This window comes from Sitophilus oryzae, unplaced genomic scaffold, assembly GCF_002938485.1.
Source record: "Sitophilus oryzae breed Bouriz unplaced genomic scaffold, Soryzae_2.0 scaffold_1356_pilon_pilon, whole genome shotgun sequence".
NCBI lineage: Eukaryota > Metazoa > Arthropoda > Insecta > Coleoptera > Curculionidae > Sitophilus > Sitophilus oryzae.
This window is the reverse complement of record NW_022146011.1, coordinates 352,220-370,684: the sequence shown is the minus strand read 5'-3', so window position 1 is coordinate 370,684 and position 18,465 is coordinate 352,220. Positions and strand designations below refer to the sequence as shown.

General features: G+C 31.5%; 2 protein-coding genes across 3 annotated transcripts; both read right to left on the bottom strand.

Moving 5' to 3' along the window:
• Positions 1-3,013: 3,013 nt before the first annotated feature.
• LOC115875222 lies at positions 3,014-4,571 on the bottom strand. Its single transcript, XM_030890632.1, has 4 exons — positions 4,168-4,571; positions 3,981-4,115; positions 3,780-3,926; positions 3,014-3,722 (listed from the first exon to the last, which is right to left on the bottom strand). Exons 1-4 carry the CDS (start codon positions 4,223-4,225, stop codon positions 3,481-3,483), a joined length of 582 nt encoding a protein of 193 aa, XP_030746492.1. The 5' UTR covers positions 4,226-4,571; the 3' UTR covers positions 3,014-3,480.
• A 1,054-nt stretch (positions 4,572-5,625) lies between these two features.
• On the bottom strand, positions 5,626-17,196 carry LOC115875221 (purine nucleoside phosphorylase-like). 2 transcript variants are annotated; one of them, XM_030890629.1, is made up of 5 exons: positions 16,904-17,196; positions 12,761-12,855; positions 12,460-12,690; positions 10,817-11,134; positions 5,626-6,029 (listed from the first exon to the last, which is right to left on the bottom strand). In XM_030890629.1, the coding sequence occupies exons 1-5, from the start codon at positions 17,014-17,016 to the stop codon at positions 5,794-5,796; spliced, it is 993 nt and encodes a 330-aa protein (XP_030746489.1). In that variant the 5' UTR covers positions 17,017-17,196; the 3' UTR covers positions 5,626-5,793. The 2 variants fall into 2 exon arrangements, with proteins under 2 accessions (XP_030746489.1, XP_030746490.1); XM_030890630.1 differs by having other exon boundaries at positions 12,460-12,672; positions 16,904-17,102.
• Positions 17,197-18,465: the final 1,269 nt, after the last annotated feature.

Here is an 18,465-nt window from a genome sequence, read left to right as displayed (position 1 = left end):
GGAAGTATAATTTGTGAAAATTCTAAAAATAAAAATTAAAAAGTAAATATTTTGATATCTTGAAAAGGTCTAACTTGTATTATAATTTATTATTCCAGTTAAAAAAACTTTTTAGATGAGTTAAAGGTTAAACTACAGTAGCTAGCATAGTTTTTATCACCGGTTTTGCTAGTGGGGGATAATTGTGGCTATTTCGGCTATAACGAAATTTTTTAAAGGTTATAATTATTACTTTAGAAGATGTTCATAAAACATTTAATCACTAGTTGATTAAAAAAAGTATACCATTAATATTGCAAATGATATTTTATCCTCTGATAGAATATGTCTATTTAATTTTTTTATTATGTAACGAGCAGTTTGTTCCCTCACTTGTTTCGTCTAGCTGCTTGAATCCATTTTTGCTTCAACATCGGAACTGCGTGAAATACCTACAGAGCCGAAAACTTGTGATTTCTGCCGTATCGAGCGCTGCAGTCGGAATTTTTAAAATCAACTGAAATGTACCAAGCTTATACAAGGTGTCCCAGAAATGCAAGTATTTTAACTTAACTGGTAGTATAGTCCAACCCCAGAAACACGCCTATGAGGTTTTTCCGCGAAATTTTTTTTTTGAAAATTCGGAATTTTTTGTAAAATATTTTGGATTTTTTTTTAGTTTTTAGTCAAAAAACATAATTTCTTCATAATATGGCAACATAGGTGCTAGATTAAATTTACAAGAAAGATAATCCAAAAAAAATCCAGTGGTTCTCAAAATTTTAGCAAAAAATATTTTTTTTTTTGGAAATTTTCAGTAAAATAACTCCGTTATTTTGGACTTATTTGAAAAACGATAAAGAGAAAATATGTTTCTTTTGTCGAGATCTACCACTCCTTAAAATATTTGCACTTTTTTCTGGGACACCCTGTATACCGACCGAAGACTCTACGTTGCCAACACGGTATGTTTAGGAAAAAGAAATTAATCAACAGTTATTTGTTTTATATTTATTTATATAATTTTTATTAACATCTCTAGATTTACTTATTTTTCAAAGACCCTACCTACCCTCTCACACAGTTAGTATACCCGCCACTGGTTTGTTCTAAGAACTGTTAAACGTTTGTTACATCATTTTTAGGAGAATTTCTCTTTTTTATTTTTGTTTGGCAAAACCTCATTTTGTGTTATTATTTACGTGACTATTTTTTTATTGTAATTTGCTTTAAAATCTGTAACATTGAAAACAGTAAAATAATCAACAAATTAGCAAAAAAGTTGAAAATTGTTAATTATACTAAATTTTGATATAATGCAGATACATCTGGGAATCTATTCAAATTTTTTACAGAATTTGCATTTTTTTTTAATTTTGTTAATAAGTATATCAATAATTTAAAGCATAATACACTCTTATAAACAAGTATTATCACACTTTTTCTATTAAATAATAGGATAGCATAATACCTTTAATTAAACAGGGTGAGTCTGAAATAAGTGCAAATATTTTTAGGGACGGCAAATTTCGACCGCAGAAACATGATTTATGAGTTTTTTTCGCGAAAAAAACAATTTTGAAAATCTTGAAAAAAAATTTAGAATTTTTTTAAGTTAAAAACCATAATTTCTTGATAATAGTGCAACATAGATAGTAGATTAAATTTACGAGAAAGAAACCCCAGAAAAGATCAAGTGGTTCTCAAAATCTAAGCAAAAAATAATTTTTTGGAAATTTTCAAAATAAATAATTCGGTTATTTTTGACTTATTTGAGAAACGGTAAAGAAAAAATATGTTTCTTTTATCAAGATCTACCAGCCCTGAAAATATTTGCACTTATTTAACACTCACCTTCTATAAATTTCATTCAGGCATAGCAAATTATTTTTTCGACATCATTTAATTAAAAAAAAAATGTTTCTCCATCATTGGATCATTTCTCCATTATTTATTTGTTTAATATATCTGATTTGGGTGTTAACAATGTAGCAAAATAGTTTAACAACAATCGGACAACAATATTATCAACAAATTGCTATTTTAGTCAATTCATTTTTCAAACAATAGTTTTACCGCTTTTTGTTTTTAAAAGAATAATACTGGGTCTGTAAGATATGCAACCCATAATACAGCACAGAACTTTTTTATGTATTTTAATTACTGCTTGAAACTTATATTAGATGCTTTCAATAATAACTAAAAGCTTTTCAAAATTCTATTCTAGGAAATTTATCTATAAATAGTCATATTATGTACTAATTATTACATTGATTAACATTTTTCGTTATATACAGGGTAAATCAACGATAAAGTCCATTAGGTATGTATCTCGTTTGTTTCGGGGTTTACAAAAAATATTAAATATAAAAGTTATAGGGAAGATTAAAGTTCATATTTTAAAATTATTACAGAGTATACAGGGTGCTTCAAAAAAGTGTGGCGGATATAACATGTTTTTTTTTTAAATACAAGACCCTATTTTTTATTTTATTTTTAGATTCTGCGTAAAATTCTATAACTTTTTTTATATAATCTTATATACCTAAAATTTATAATATTTGGATTTGTTTAAAAATTGCCAGTGATGCCATTGTTTATGAAGTTGGACTACTAAAATTTGGTAGGAGAGTTTTATAGAGATGAAGAAAAAGATATATGTAAAGATATTTCAGTTAGATGCTACAGGGTGTTCAAAATATATTTATGAATTTCAACTACTTAAAATTAAGAAATGTCAATTTTTTTAAATGTCACACCCTATATATATATTATTATTTTTTCTGATAGATTTTACAAAACTCTTCAACTCTGTATGCACAAGCTCTGTGTACCCTATACTAATTTTAAAATGTGTATTTTAACTTTTTCTATAACTTTTATGTTACTTTTTTTGTATACCATGAAACAAATGAAATAATGGACTTTATCGTTGACGCACCCTGTACAAACATTATAAGCGCCTTAAATATCTATAAATAAAATTCATAATAATTTTAATGTTGATAACTCATTAAACAAAACTATTATTATTCATTAAAATTGATTTTATTTCTATTAATCTGTAGATATATAAAAATAATTCAATAAATATACTATTTTAAACAAACCACTTGCTTATTAAATTACAAAAAATACTGTTAGAATTGCGTTAGTTTATAATAATACTGTATGTAAATATACAATACTGATTTTTTAAATTCACTTTCACACAGTCATTATAGGAATATCCCTAGTAATTAACAATTTCTTAAAAATATATTTTGTTTGGACTAGAAAAAAGCTTTGGTAAAATGTATACAATAATAAATATTTTATATAAAATCGCATATATATATGAGTATAAAAAACTTTTTTTTGTGTAAATACTGACGTTCTTAACATTAACAATCCCTATGCAAGCTTAATTAATGTAAAAAATTGCACTTTTTAAAAAACAATCTCATATTATAATACTGATAATATATATGTAGGTCTTATGTACTAGTTTGTATAAATTATTTAAAAATATATCATCAAACAACTCCACAAAAAAGAAATAAATAAAGCTGGTAAATAATTTTTTTGAGAAGCACCTTTGGATTTAGTTTTTTGATTATTTGACACTAACACAGAATTTTTAACTTCATTTTGTTGTACGGAATTTTTGTTTTTTTCAGTCGAAGAACTGGAGACGGTCCTGTCTTTTGATGTACTTTCTTGATTCTCCGTGATGTCATTATTACCACTACCTTCTAAGAATTCTAAAATACTTATACTTTAGTATATTTAAAAAAGAAATTATAATAAATTTAATCTACCTATTGGATCTTCATCCTCATCATCGGATGGACTGATTTTATTACAGTAGTCTTTGATACAGTAGCAATATTCCACAAAATTTGCTATAATACAGTCTTTGAATTGGTTGGGCTCGCATGATCTGCTTAAAATTCTATTTCCTTGTTCTAAAATAGTGTGAATTTATACGGGGAAAAAAATATTGAAACTTTTTTACTAACCACTCCTAGATATCTTACAACTTTTGTCGTTGTCACACTCTTTCTGATATCTTTTATCTTCAATTTCAAATTCAGTACAAGGCAGGTCATCTTCGTTTCCACAAACGTAACATTTTATGCAGGAAGTCGTATCCACTAAAAGATCTTTTTATAAAACACACACTATAAATGTATTTTTGAAACTCACCTAAGTAAAAGAGAATAAAAAATAACCTCACTATCTGTGAAAAATACCACCTTCCCATGTTAGTAGTGCGGTTCTTTCACGACTATTAGCTCTGACATAAGCTAATTTAAATAAATACTACAATTAATTAAAGCTGAAGACTGCGAAATTGCAGGAAATCCATAGAAAACGTCACTGTTGATCTCTTGGGAAGAGGCAAGGGGGACATTATTGCAAACAGATCAATACAACTCGCATCGTTTCGGCACAAACGCCTCAAAAAGGCGACACATAAATTTATATTAATTATTTCACGTGGATTAGTCGTTCGCCATATCGATAAAAGGTATTTAAACGCGCTCAAGTGTTGTGTAATTACGTAATTTGATGCATATTTGATGTTTTTATAACTCGATTCTTGTTGACAAATTTTTTGACAATTATCGATCTACTAACAGGAATCTTCAGAATTGTTGTTCTCATATCGACTGATAGAGGGCGCCATATATATTAGTACATATTAAAATGTCTAGATGTCGCTTAAGTCGAAATATATTTGAGAAGATATCTTGAAAATTAAACTTCCTCTATTGTCCAATAGAGGACACTACAACAATAAGTACCTCTCATATTAAATAGAGGTCGCATCTAAAATAATAGATTTCTCTATCAGCAACGTTTCTCTATCTCTAAAGAGAGGGCGCCACACGTTTTAGTACGACTTGCTATAGATAGATGTCGCCATTATAAAAAAATAAGGCTGTGTTTAACTGGTTGCCTGTATATGATTGTCATAAATTACTCTTTTGATTTAAATTTTTATCTAATTACTAATCAATTTTGCCTAAATTATTCGGTTCGCGATTCCAAGGTTGTTATAAAATTAATAATACTCATTATACCTAATATAGTTTATAAAAAGCTTTTAAATCTGTTTCGACTTATTTTAAAAAATACAGCAAATTGCATTTTAAATAACGAAGTTTTTATGTAAAATAAATATCTAAAATAGAGCAGCAATTTTTGATACCCCTGTATACATTAAAGGAAGCAATCAAAGTTTTCAGTAAAGTTTATTTCCCTGGCTTAAAAGTCGGCACAAGAATTAATTTTGAAAAATAATGTACAGGGTGTTGATAATCTTTTTTATTATAGCATGCATATTTAAATATCTTTAAATATCTCAAAAACCAAAGCTTGTAAACGTATTTAACCCTTATAATAAATACCTTATTTTGTGTCCAAGGGCCCAAATATGAAATATAATACCGGGTATTCCATAAGAAAAAATACAACTTTGATGTGGATCTTATTTCTGACATACCCTGTACATTTTAAAATAGTTTTGAACTGTGCCCTTTGCCTTCCCACATATACCCATAAAGTATTTTGTTTCTACATCTTTCCGTTTTCGTATAATCAACCGAGGCGATTGAGATGCGCCATCCTATATATTAAAAGGTTAAATAAAAAAATACATACTTATAATTAGAGGATTTATTTGGTTCTTGGCTTATATTACAATCTATATTTAAACGTTTTTTGTACAATAATTTAATAAATACTTCGTATAAAAAAATCTTCCGCTCATTTTCAATACAATACCTATTTTTTCTTAAACATTACAAAATTAGAATAATATTCGCTTTATTTTGTACCAATACGATTTTCGAAAATCTGTTTTAACAATTCTTTAACAAATTGCTTTAGGCTGTTTTCTCTTTGCGTTCCCACATCGATCACTTCTTCGTGACTTGGTTTAGCTAACGATTCATATTCGACGATGCACTCGTTCGTGATGAGGCTAAATACGAAAACGGTCATATCACAGTGATTGGCGGTGATTACTTCGTGAACGGTGGACATTCCAACAGCATCAGCGCCTATAAAATGGATATAGTTAGTGTATCACACGGTATTACATTACAACATTTTACAAAAAAAAACAAATTCTCCGATTAACTGAACTTATTTCAAATCAGAAAATCGCCCGGTTTATATACAGGGTGTGTCTTAAATAAGTGTACATATTTTCAGGGCTGGTAGATCTTCATAAAAGAAACATATTTATTATTTTTTCTTTGCGTCGTTTTTATAAGTCCAAAATAGCCGAGTTATACAGGGTGGACCGAATTGAATCTGGGAAACTTCGGCAGCATATTCTGCAGATAAAAACAAGAAAAGAAGGTTGTATAAATGTATGTCCTAGAATATGTTTAGTTTGGAAAATACAGGGTGTAAAAGTTTCATTTTTATTTCGATTTTTTCCAAATAATTTCTGAAGGACGTCAATATTTGTAAGAAAATTGGTATCTAGGAGTTTTTTGACAGGCGAAATTTAATTTTGAAGCCAATATGACTCATACTTGTAGAGGGCGCCACCTATATATCATATATTTTAACTGGTTTGAAGTTTGAAGAGTAATAACTTTTCGTCTGTACCTGTATAAAACTGTTGAGTAAAAAAATACACATTTACGAGATATTCTACGTAAAAAAGTACCTATATTGGTAAAAATCGCTACGAATAATGCTTCTCGAGATATCTGGAATCAAAATTATGAATACCAGTCAACATTGACACGAACTAAACATGTTGACTACAGTAGCGGATTAAGACATATTTGCGCTCTAGGCTAATAAAAAATTATTGGCGCCCCCCCCCCTCCCGGAATTTTATTCTTAAACAATTTATTGTTATTGAGGAGTAGCTATACGCGCTGACTAATATGAATTAATTCATCCCAATTTTGTTGTTATAACCTTACCAACAAAGATTCAGTTAAATTAAAGTAATCTATAAGGGTTGATTTTCCTAATTATTATTTCTTAGATATGAAAAATACTCCACTGTGCGCCGGCGGTCTTTTTCGTTTACGGCACTTTGTCGATAAATACCAAAGGATTATCGCGACAATGGCAATTTTTGATCCAATTATTTATGTGTTTTGTTTTTAAAGAAATACCATACCATTGTTATCCAAATATCGACTATACATAGTTCAGAATTTATTTGGTAGAAACCGAAATAAAAATGAAATTTCTACACCCTGTGTCTCCGAAATGAAGCAGTTTAGGACATACATTTTTATAAACTTATTTACTTATTTTTATCTGCAGAATATGCTGATGTATTCAAATGAATGTAATGAATCAATGTATTCAAAAATACGTTTTCAAAAAATAAAATATGTCCACTTACTTAAGACTCGTCCTGTATACATCTACTTTAACAAAATGTATTTTATGTTTTGCTGGCTTTTCTGTTTATATACGCCATTTTAGAAAAAATTATGTAATTGTTTTTCAATGGAATAGTTTTTTGTTAATTGTCAACGATTGCCAATATATAATGGTTTAATAATCAATCGTTACAAAGTCATGAGGTTAATCGAGAAATGATAAAAAAATTATTGATGTACCATTTAGATTAATTAAATACGTAATATTAACATCGCAACAGAATAATAATAAATAAATATGTAGAATCTATTTTTTTGAGTATTTTGATTGCAAAATTTTCTTTGGAATTAACCTAAGTATTCTTCAAATAATTTAAACAAAATATTCCTTAAAAATTATATTAAATCACAGGGGAAAGTCTCCTATACCACTGATGGCGATGATTGGTGTTACAACAGCAAAATAAAACACTAATTCACCAAACTACACCAAAACACATTCACACACATCATCAGCGGATGATTAAAACTAAGTTTTAATGATCAACCAGTTTTAATCATCTGATAACATGATGTTAACATCGTTAGCGAAACGCGCGTCCAATGCAAAGGTAAAGTGCTTTGGTATACTGTAGTGATGTAGTGTTACTATTGCTTTTGTGTCAATGCCAGTACTTGAAAAATACAAATAAAATATAAATTAAAAAATCTAAATAAGCCCGCGTAAACAAACAAATAGTTGCCTAGCAATCGTGGACCAGTTAAAAATCTTGCCTGGGTCAGTGTCTGACCCATGGGTCATAGGTTCGCACCAACTGTGGTACCGTTAATCCATATTCTCCGTCCGCCAAGTACAGGAAAAAGTAAAGGAGCAGCAGAGTAAACTTTATGTTGCATTCATCGACCTAACAAAAGCCTTTGACTCTGTAAACAGAGATGCACTTTGGGCAATTATGCAATAATTCGGCGTGCCCAACAAATTTCTTACAGTGCGTAAAAGCCTCTATAACAACAAGTCAAGAGTGTCACATCATGAATTACTGAGCGATCCCTTCCTAACAAATACAGGAGTTAGGCAGGGATGTGCCTTAGCGCCTCTCCTATTCAATATATTCAAGATAACGCTCTCCATTATAGTGGACAGTAAACTGCAAGAAAGAGGAATGGGCATTAGATACAGATACGACGGCGGTCTGTTCAACATAAAAAGACTCAGGGCAAAAACACGTACAAAATTCATCACAGAACTTCAATACGCTGATGACTGCGCTTTAGTTGCAAAAACCTTACAGCAATTACAAGAAAGGTTTAACACATATATCTGGGCATACGAGGCTTTGGGCCTTAAGCTGAACATCGATAAAACTAAAATCATGTGCACTCTCTCGGAAAATCACAACAATGCTATAAAAATCGAAGAAGAACTATTAGAATATGTAGCGGAATTCAATTACCTCGGCAGTTTGATTTCGGAAAAGCCAATATCGACTCTGCAATTCAGCACAGAATTAGCAGCGCCTCAAGAGCATTTTGGAAATTAAAAAGCAGGGTTTTCTACAATCATGACTTGAGCAAAAAAACGAAACTTGCAGTGTACAACAATAATAATCCCCACCATGTTATATGGAAGCGAAACCTAGGTGTCGTACCGCCGGCACATGAACGCATTAAACTAGTTGCAACAGGGACACCAGGTGGATGACACTTCTTATGGGAGAACTGGCAATGGTTGAAAACTTGACTACAAGCGATTTTCTAGGAATCTTCCTTACCGATAAATTATTGACAAGAGTGACAGATAAAGCCTTGACGTTCTTTCAGTATTCCAGTTCATCTCTTTTTCTTTCTAAAGTGTGCGTTGAAAGGAGACAAAAATAATTTTTGGTGACCCATAATTTGTTATTCGAACACCACTTTTCTCCTTTTCGGGTCGTTGACGTTGACTTGTCGCCATTTTATTTCTTTTGTTTACACGCTGCATTTTGCTTTGCAAATTTAATACATAAATTATTTAGGCAAATATAGGTTTTTAATAAAACTCCTCGGACTAACGTGCAGGTAAGTGTTGATAATTTTTTTTTCATCTTAACATGCTCATTGTCGTTCTCCTGATTTTAGGTGACAGAAAAGTATCATCAAATCAAAATGAATTTTATATTTTCCTTCCTATTTATCCTTCCTAAATATCAACGAGATGAGCCATCGGAAGAAAGGGACCATAGTACAAAACAGAAAGGTGATCTTTTTTCTTTCCACTTAGGATATTGAAATTATTATATACTGTAGTCGCGTTCGGCATTATGCTCTGAGAAATATAGATAAACAAAGAACAACAGATATAAAGCATCCCAGAGGAAAAGAGATGCAATACCTGTATGTACTCTCTCTGATATTTGTGAAAGTTACAGCAAAGTATTGTTGTAAATGTCATCTTTTTGATCGACCTGAAAACTTCGAGCAAAAAGATGACACTTTCAACAATACCCTGACAGATATCAGAGACGATACAGGTTTTTTCTCCCTTTTCCCCTGGAATACTTTTAATTTATTATTCTTTGTTTATCTAGATTTCTCAGAGCACTATGAACAAACTCAGCTTGTATGTTTGAAATAATCGTCCAGTTGGCTTAAAAATGATGATCGAAGACATTTCCCATATAATTTTACTTTCAAAATTGTGATATATCTTTTATTTCTAAGCCATCTATGACGCCATATTTTTCAGTTTTGTTATAATTAATTTTGTCTCTTGATCTACTTGTAATATTATTCTTTTAATTTTATTAATTTATTGTGGTGAAATTAATTTCTGTTGTATATTTGATATTGATATTAAACATATTTTTAAAAAACGGTGTATTTTTTGTGTTTTTGTGTATGTCATAATTAAAAATAAATGAAGAAATAAAAAATTTTATTTTTTTAAATTTCCCGCCATGCGTGTCAATTTAGTCCGTAGTTCCTACAAGCGAAATTGGGGGCGCTAGTAGCAGTAGACTTGTCAACAGTGTCAAATTTAAACGTCAATTTCACTTTCCAATATTTAGCAAGGCGCTCGCACTTCTTCTTCTGTATGTGTTTTGTGAGGGACACCTTAGACAACTCTTAAGAATCAAAGGATTCCACTATGTCTCAAACGTATCGGTGCTTGAAAAAGTTAGTGGACAACTCAAAAGGTATCAGGATATTTTCCACGAAAACTTAAAGGGGATAAGCATGCAGAACCAGTGGGGGGAAGCAGCGAACAGTAGAACACATTGGAGAAGAATCGTAAACTCAGTTAACAACAACAATCCAAAAGTAGAGGCAACAAAGTAATGAGATTTTTGAATGTCCGGATTGCGGAAGAGAGATAACATCACGTATCGGGCTTTTCAGTTACAGAAAAGCTCAGCGAGTAATGGCAGTAAGTAAGTAAGACTATTAAGTAAGTAAGTAAGACTAGTAAGACTACTAAGTAAGTAAGTAAGACTATTCTCCTTACTTACCCAACATTTGTAGCATCCTCAGCTCAGCCACCGTCTCGAAATTAGGTCCTCCCAGGCAAGTGTACACTCCTTCATGCACTCTATCGCCTAAACCTATGTCTTTGGCCACTTTATTGGCTAACTTGATGATTTCTCTGTTGTAGGCTTGGTTCATTGGCGGGAACCTCGGTCCAAACCGTTCGTCGTTCGGTCCTTGTAGGGGGTTGTTGCCCGCGAAGCCCATCAGGTTGATGTGGTCCTTCACGAACATGATATCCCCTACTCTGAATGATGGGTTCAAACCTCCAGCGGCGTTTGTTATAAATAAATGACTCACACCTGTATAGAAAAAAGAAATATGTAGAAAATTAGAAAATAACAACTTTAAAAACCTGCAACTAACAAACATTAAGACTAGTTAAAGGTTGTACAGTAGGGTGAGCCAAAAAAAACTAACACATGGAATTTATGGGTTAAAATGAACCAAAAAACCGAGAATATAATATTCCCGGAAGGCCAGATTTTTAGCTCACTTTTAATAGGTTTCGGTGGACCATTCAAAGTTTTTCATTTAAATAACACGTAAAAAATCTTTTTTCATTAAAAGTACCATAACTTCGAAACGGTTTACAATAAAAATATTTACATCGCGGATTCGTGTAGAGCATAAAATTTACTAAAAAATATACAGTACGTCTGTCCGTTCTGAGGCTACGGGGTATCTGTGAGAGGGGAAACGATATTCTCTCGATGTTTTTCCTAAAAAATTAGACGACGCGTCCCATCAATAAAAATTCGACAAATTTGCAAGTAGCCAATAAAATGAGTGGGCGGAGCGATTTGCGGTGACGTACTCGTCAAGTCGACGTATAAAATATATTGCTGTTTATTTAAATGTTTTTTGGGTCGGCATTTACATGTGTGGAAGTAAATCGCATAGGGATCTTATTAAGTCGGAGTGAGAGAAATGCGACCAACCGACGCGACGCGCGACGGTTTGCTGTTGCGGCGTTGCCGATACGCCTTTCCTTATCAAGTAAAGTAAAATCACGATCGCAAACCGCTTATTTTTAAAAGACTTCTTTTTCAAGAGATAACTAGATAACATCATTAGACATGTTTCTGAGTATCTGAAATGTAATTATAAGGATATCGTTAGGGTGTCATTTTTTATAACGAGAAAACATCAGTAATCGCGATAATTTAAAAATTCAACTTTTTAACACATAACAGGCCATAACTCAAGAACCACTTTAGATATTGAAACTTTTTTTATTTTCAAGATCGGATATTTTACAATATGTTTACATAAGAAAAATTAGATAAGGTTGTTTTTTCCATTCAAAAATTGTAAACAATCCATCCATTTACTTTTAGAGCATAGCAATTTTCAGCAATCGTGTAATTTTTTTATTGATAAAGATTTTCACATACTGTCTTATAAGTATATATATTTATATATATATTATATAATAGAATGAGACTTAAAATTTTTAAAACTTTTTTGATAGCATCTTGGTGAACATTACAAAGCACAACTTTGGCCCAATTTAACCGTGTTCGTTGCGGTTTCCGAGAAACCAATGCTGGTACCTCGAATTTGTAGCACCCTGTATAGGGCTCTTCTGTTTGATTATTTTTCTAATGTTCCTCTATCCACTTACCAAGTAGTTTCATAATTCTAATAGGCATACAACATTTCCACAACGGATAGCCCTCGTAGTAATGGAACCGCCCCTTCATGCACACAGTTGGCAGCCCTGACATGAACCCGAAAACCAGCGCCCCCACGTGTCCTTTAACGGTACTTCTGGGAAAGTGCGGAATGCAGTCGTAGGATATTTCTATGGGATTGTCCAAACACTCCGCCAACGAGCCTGTAAAATGGTCAATTTCTGCAAGTTAGAACGAATTAATTTGTCGTTTTTGTTTGTCAGGTTTTTTGACAGACAAGTGTCTTCTTACCTAGACCGGACCCGCATATGACACCGACTTCCGGTAGATATGGTACTTTGGATCGCAAGAATTCAACGGTTTCTTGTAAAGATTCGTAGGTATATCTGTAAAAAAGTTTTATTTAGAAAAATTTGTATTTTTTCTAAGTTACATACTTTTCACAATTTTTATGTCATTTTTTTCAAACTGTCATCAATTTTCATGTCAAGGACCACGGTGCCCAACTTTTTTTTCAATCGTACAGTATAAACATTCAAGTAGTATTTCAGTTTTACAGGGTGGCGCCTCTCATAGGACGCGGAGGCTCCAAGGAGAACGAGTTTATTGTATTGAAATGAAATTTTGGGAGCATATGTAGGCTAATTTAGAGCATTTTTTTAAAATATAGAGAGTTTTACAGGGTGTCCCCAAAAAAAGTTATACATCAAAGTTGTCTGTAATGATATATATTAAATTATTTTTGGAACTTTTTAAAATTAGGTTTTTTGTAATTATCTTAAACAATATTATTTTTTTATTTGAAATTGCTGTAAGTTAGACTAATAGTAATAATAACTAATAGTAATAAAATTTAATAATAAATTAGGTAAAATATATAATTTATTAATTTTATTTTAATTTTAATTTTATTAATTGTGATTAATAAAATTGCGTTTATCTCATCAAGGAAGCCGAATTCGATAAAATATCAAGAGATAACATTTAATTGGCATTAAACGACCTACACAATTTTGATATCAAAAGAAAAAAGGCAGTGGCGCAGATGTTTTTTTTAAAAATATTCCAGTGGTAACCCATATGCACGTCACTGATGGATTTTTCGAAATTTTTAAAGCATTAAAATATGTAGCACTTATAGTTACTTTTTCCCTCAAAATTTTATTCGAATCAGTAAAAGTACTTGCAAGAAAATTATAATAAATCGAAAGATTATTAATACTTTAACACCCTGTAGCTATGAAACAAAGCACGTGAGGAATCTCCCTACGAAAGATGGCACATGTTTTTTGAAACACCCTGTATAAGATGTAAAAAAATTATCAGTTTGTGCTATATGCTAAATAATAATTAGTCGTAATTAAAAATCACGTTTTTTGATAAATGTGAATAACAATTTGTAACGTTTTGTTTATATTTATATGAAATATGTGTTTTAACAAGTCATTACGTTGCAAAATACTTTAACCAAATTATATTTATAGAAATAGAAAAAGTCTCTTATACCATCCTGATCACTTCAACTGCGTGGTCTGTATTTTAAGATGCATGCGATAGAGATAAATATAAATGACCGGTTGACAGAGAGAGGACAAAATAAAAAGCGGTTTTTACGTTTGTAGAAAAATGTGTGCAGAAAAAAATAAATTATTTCAAAAACTTTCACGTGTACTACTGAAATGAAGATAATATATCTAAGCTAAATATAATCTATTACAGCTATAGTAAAATTAGTAACTAATTGTAAAAAATAAAGTTCCAACCCTAGATGCAACATTTTTCGTAAACGCCTACTTGTGCGGTTTGAAATGTCGATGCAAAATTCGGCAATACCGCATAGAAAAAATGTATCAGCCTAATTTTTATCTCTTTTTAATATATTTCAGCTGTCTACATCACTGCCTTACACGTTAAAATCTAGACCACGCAATTTCGATGACCAATTCGGTATGTAACTGGACCAGAACCGTTCTGCTTTCCAAGTGGTAACCAACTCAAGGCGGAACTCAGAACTTGGAAGATTCCATCCGCAACATGGAATGGAAATCTTGCAATGGTCTAAGACACTCGAAGAAGTTTCTGAGGGCTTATGATCAAGAAAAATCGCAGATCTTCCTGGGTCTGAGTAAGAACAATCTTCGGATTGTCACGGGGTTTTTAACAGGACACTGTCTCCTCAATGAACACCTCAGTAGATTGAAACTAAGAAGAAACGGCGAATGCAGATTCTGTGGGGAAGATGGGGAAACACCAGTACACCTCATCACTGAGTGCGCCGAGACGACAACCATTCGTGCCATGAATTTTGGTACGACTGATATTGGAGATGGAGAACTACCCTCTATAAAACCGTCCCAGATACTGGCTTTTGTCAAAGCCCTGGGACTGTATGATGAGTTATGATTCAAGAAAGGGGGACACAATGGATCTGTAAGGTCGAAGTGATTAACCCCCCTCCCACTCATTCAAAATTCTAAAAATAACCCCGTTACTAAATACTTGCTCACCCTGTATAATCCGAAAAAAATATTCACCTGATAAATAATTAAGGGTCAAAAGTTTTAATATTATACAGTCCTTATTTTGTTAAATAAAAATAAAATGAGGTATACCTAAAAATAAATAAGTCCAGATAACTAAAAAATAAAGCAACTTAAAAATATTTTATCAGAATAATGTCGGGCAGTATCGAAAAAAACGTAATAATAATAATATTTTTAAAAAGACCATGAATAGCTCCAATAATTAATTAGTTTTTCTAATCTAAATTTGCTCTCATTATCAAGTTATATTATTTTTTTGTTATTAAATAAGCAAATAAAATTTATGAGTGTCAATCTGTACTGCAATACTGCACTGCAGTGAAAAAAAATTTGTAAAATAAAGGTAAAAACGGTTAGGATTTTGAGTGAAAATATTCACATAACGACTTTTTGTTCTTTGATGTCTGTTATCTACTTTTCTTTCCATCTTTTTAGTAACAAAATTTTAAACAGCACTATCATTAAGTTCAACGGCGAAGGTTCCATTTGTAATACGTCTTAATTTAAAAAAAGTCACTGAGATCTCCTATAATAAATTAAGATTCTCAGTAAATTCTTAAAAACAATTCTATTTTGCTATTTTCTAGTTAAGGTTTAATGGTGTTGCGTTCTTAGGTACATTTTTTTACTTCATTCTATCGTTGATTGAATACTAAAATACTAAGTACTAATAATACTAATACTGCAAGGTTGTTACTACACTTTCACAGTCATAATAAACTATTCAGAAATAGTATATTATTACATATATTTTAATTTTTTGTTGTGTTATTATAATTTTATTTATACTATTTTCTTTAAAGCTGTATAATCTTTTTTATCACTTATGGCATTAATTTAATAATATATTATAAAAAATAATAAAGTAGGTATAGGTAATAATAACAATTTAACACGTTTTTATATCGCACATTTAGTGAGTTATCTCTGAATATCCTGTACAAGAGTTGACAATTTTTTTAAACGAGCCCACCCTTGATCTACCGGGTGCGTCTCAAAAGTGGCTCACCCCTATAACTTTTTTATTTTTTCAGATATAAAAATAAGATTTGGTATGTTTTATGACATAAATTAGGGATTGATTGATCACTTCCTGTTTCACCGGAAATAACAGCAACTTTTGATTTTTAAATGGCACCCTCGGTATTTTTTTACTTAATTCCATAGAAAATGACGCTCTGAATAGAATGACATATCATATGTCGACTTTTGAAATTTTCTCATATGGTTTACTTGAAATTGTAACATGCAGTTCATAACGTCAATTTGACTCGAAATATCAAGTGTGTGGTACCAAATTATTTGTAAAAAAATGCTTTTTCCAAATATGTAATTACCACCCTCAGACCAGGACAGGACACTAAAGACATTAGACGATCAAATCTATTTTTCCAAGACTATTAGTGTTTTAGAAAATTAGTGTTTTTAAAACGACCATGGCACTCTAGATTGAAATTTAAAATACGATTTTTTTAAAGCGAAAACGTCAAAAGTTGACATGTGATATGTCATTACATACATTTTCTATCGAATAAAGTAAAAAAATACCGAGGATGTCATTTAAAAATCAAAACTTGTAGTCATTTGACCAAAAACAATTGAATACGTTAATCAATCCTAATTTATGTCACATACTCACAACCAAATATCGTTTTTTTATCTGAAAAAATAAAAACGTTATAGAGGTGAGCCACTTTTGAGACGCACCCGGTATATTAAGTAGGGTGATGCTAGGGCATATGCTAGGGTGTTAAGACTCACTAACAGAGGCACAGCGTAAAGTCCGCCCAACTAGTCAAGAAAAATTTCGACAGACTACATAAAAAAATGACATCAGTTATTAAAAATACTAATATAATATGTTTGGTCAAAATACCATTTTGACACCTACCTATGGCCTATTTCGGGATGAAATACATCCTTATGAACATGGGCGTCTCCATTAATAGTTCCGTTGGTTATTTTTGCACCACCGTGGCCATTCATGAACTTTAAAGTGGACATTTCTACGAAAAAATCACTTAAAAAAAAATAGTTTCTTATCGATCTTGCAAGCACTGTCAGGACTAAACAGTAGATCAGCGACTACCGATTCTTATATAGGCTCCCGATTAAGTAAAAGTCTAACAAAAACAAATAATAATATTGTAAGAAAGATAACAGTCCACATCTTAGTTAGTGTATTATTACATTCTGTTTTGATTTCAGAACTTATTTCATGTTGCTCAACTCCTTGAACAAAAATTATTAACGTAGCCAATGTGACATACACTCAAAAAAATTGTATTTCTACAAACGCCAAGTTTTTTTACGTCTAAAATGTCATTCCTAGGACCTATTCTAGTGTGAAAATTAGATACTAAAAAGAAAGTTTTATATGATGTATGTTCTCTTACTGGTACTACTTCTCTAACTATCGCGCTTAGAGATACTCATAAGACTTTTTTGTCGCGCTCAAAAAAAAAAAATAATTATTATTATTTTTTTGGTAAATTAAATCCCATTGAATTCGTCTGGCAATTAACACATATTTTTTAATATCATCTAATAAACACGCTGTAAAAATTTTAGAATGCCTAAAGTATGTTTTCCAGGTATAATAATTAAACATATTTGGAATGGTCTGGTTACACTTTAAACCCGAAAAAAGTCTGGCACACTTATTTCTAGGTTAAATAGATGCTAAGGGTAGAATAAGCATTTATACCCCCAAACCCCAGCCAGACTTAGGATTCTGGGTTCTAAATTATTAAACTTTATTTTTTTTTTTGTATTCTAACATGCCTAAAATATGTTTTCTAAATATGTCGCCAGCTCTCCGGCTACTACTTTTTGGTTGTTGTTGTTAACTGAGTTTACAATTCTTCTCCATTGCGTTGCTTCTTCCCACTCATTCTCCATGTTTATCAACTTTAAGTTGTCATAGAAAACATCATTGTACCTTTTGAGTTGTCCAACTGGTTTCCTCTTATCGTCTACAAGCGCACCGTAAAGAAGAGATTTTGGTGGGCGGTTTTCTTCCATCCTGCATACGTGACCAGCCCATCTTAGTCGGGATTTTTTAATCATGACTTCAATACTCTCGCAGTTAGCTTTTTCAAGAACTGATGCGTTGAGACATGATGGAACCATTTGATGATTAAGAGTTGTCGATCCCTATTTGCATTTGTTTAATGCGTTCATGTGTCGGCGTACGGCACCCAGGTTTCCCTTCCATATAACATGGTGGGAATTATTATTGCTCCATTTTACGCAAGTTTCGTTTTGTTAACGAAGTCATGGTGAAAACCCTGTCAATTTCCAGAATGCTCTTGAGGCGCTGGTAATCCTGTGCTGAATTTCAGGGTCGATATTGGCTTTTCAAAATTAAACTGCCGAAGTAATTGAATTCCGCAACCAGTTCTTCGATTTTTATAGCAATGTTGTCATCGCACATGCTTTTAGTTTTATCGA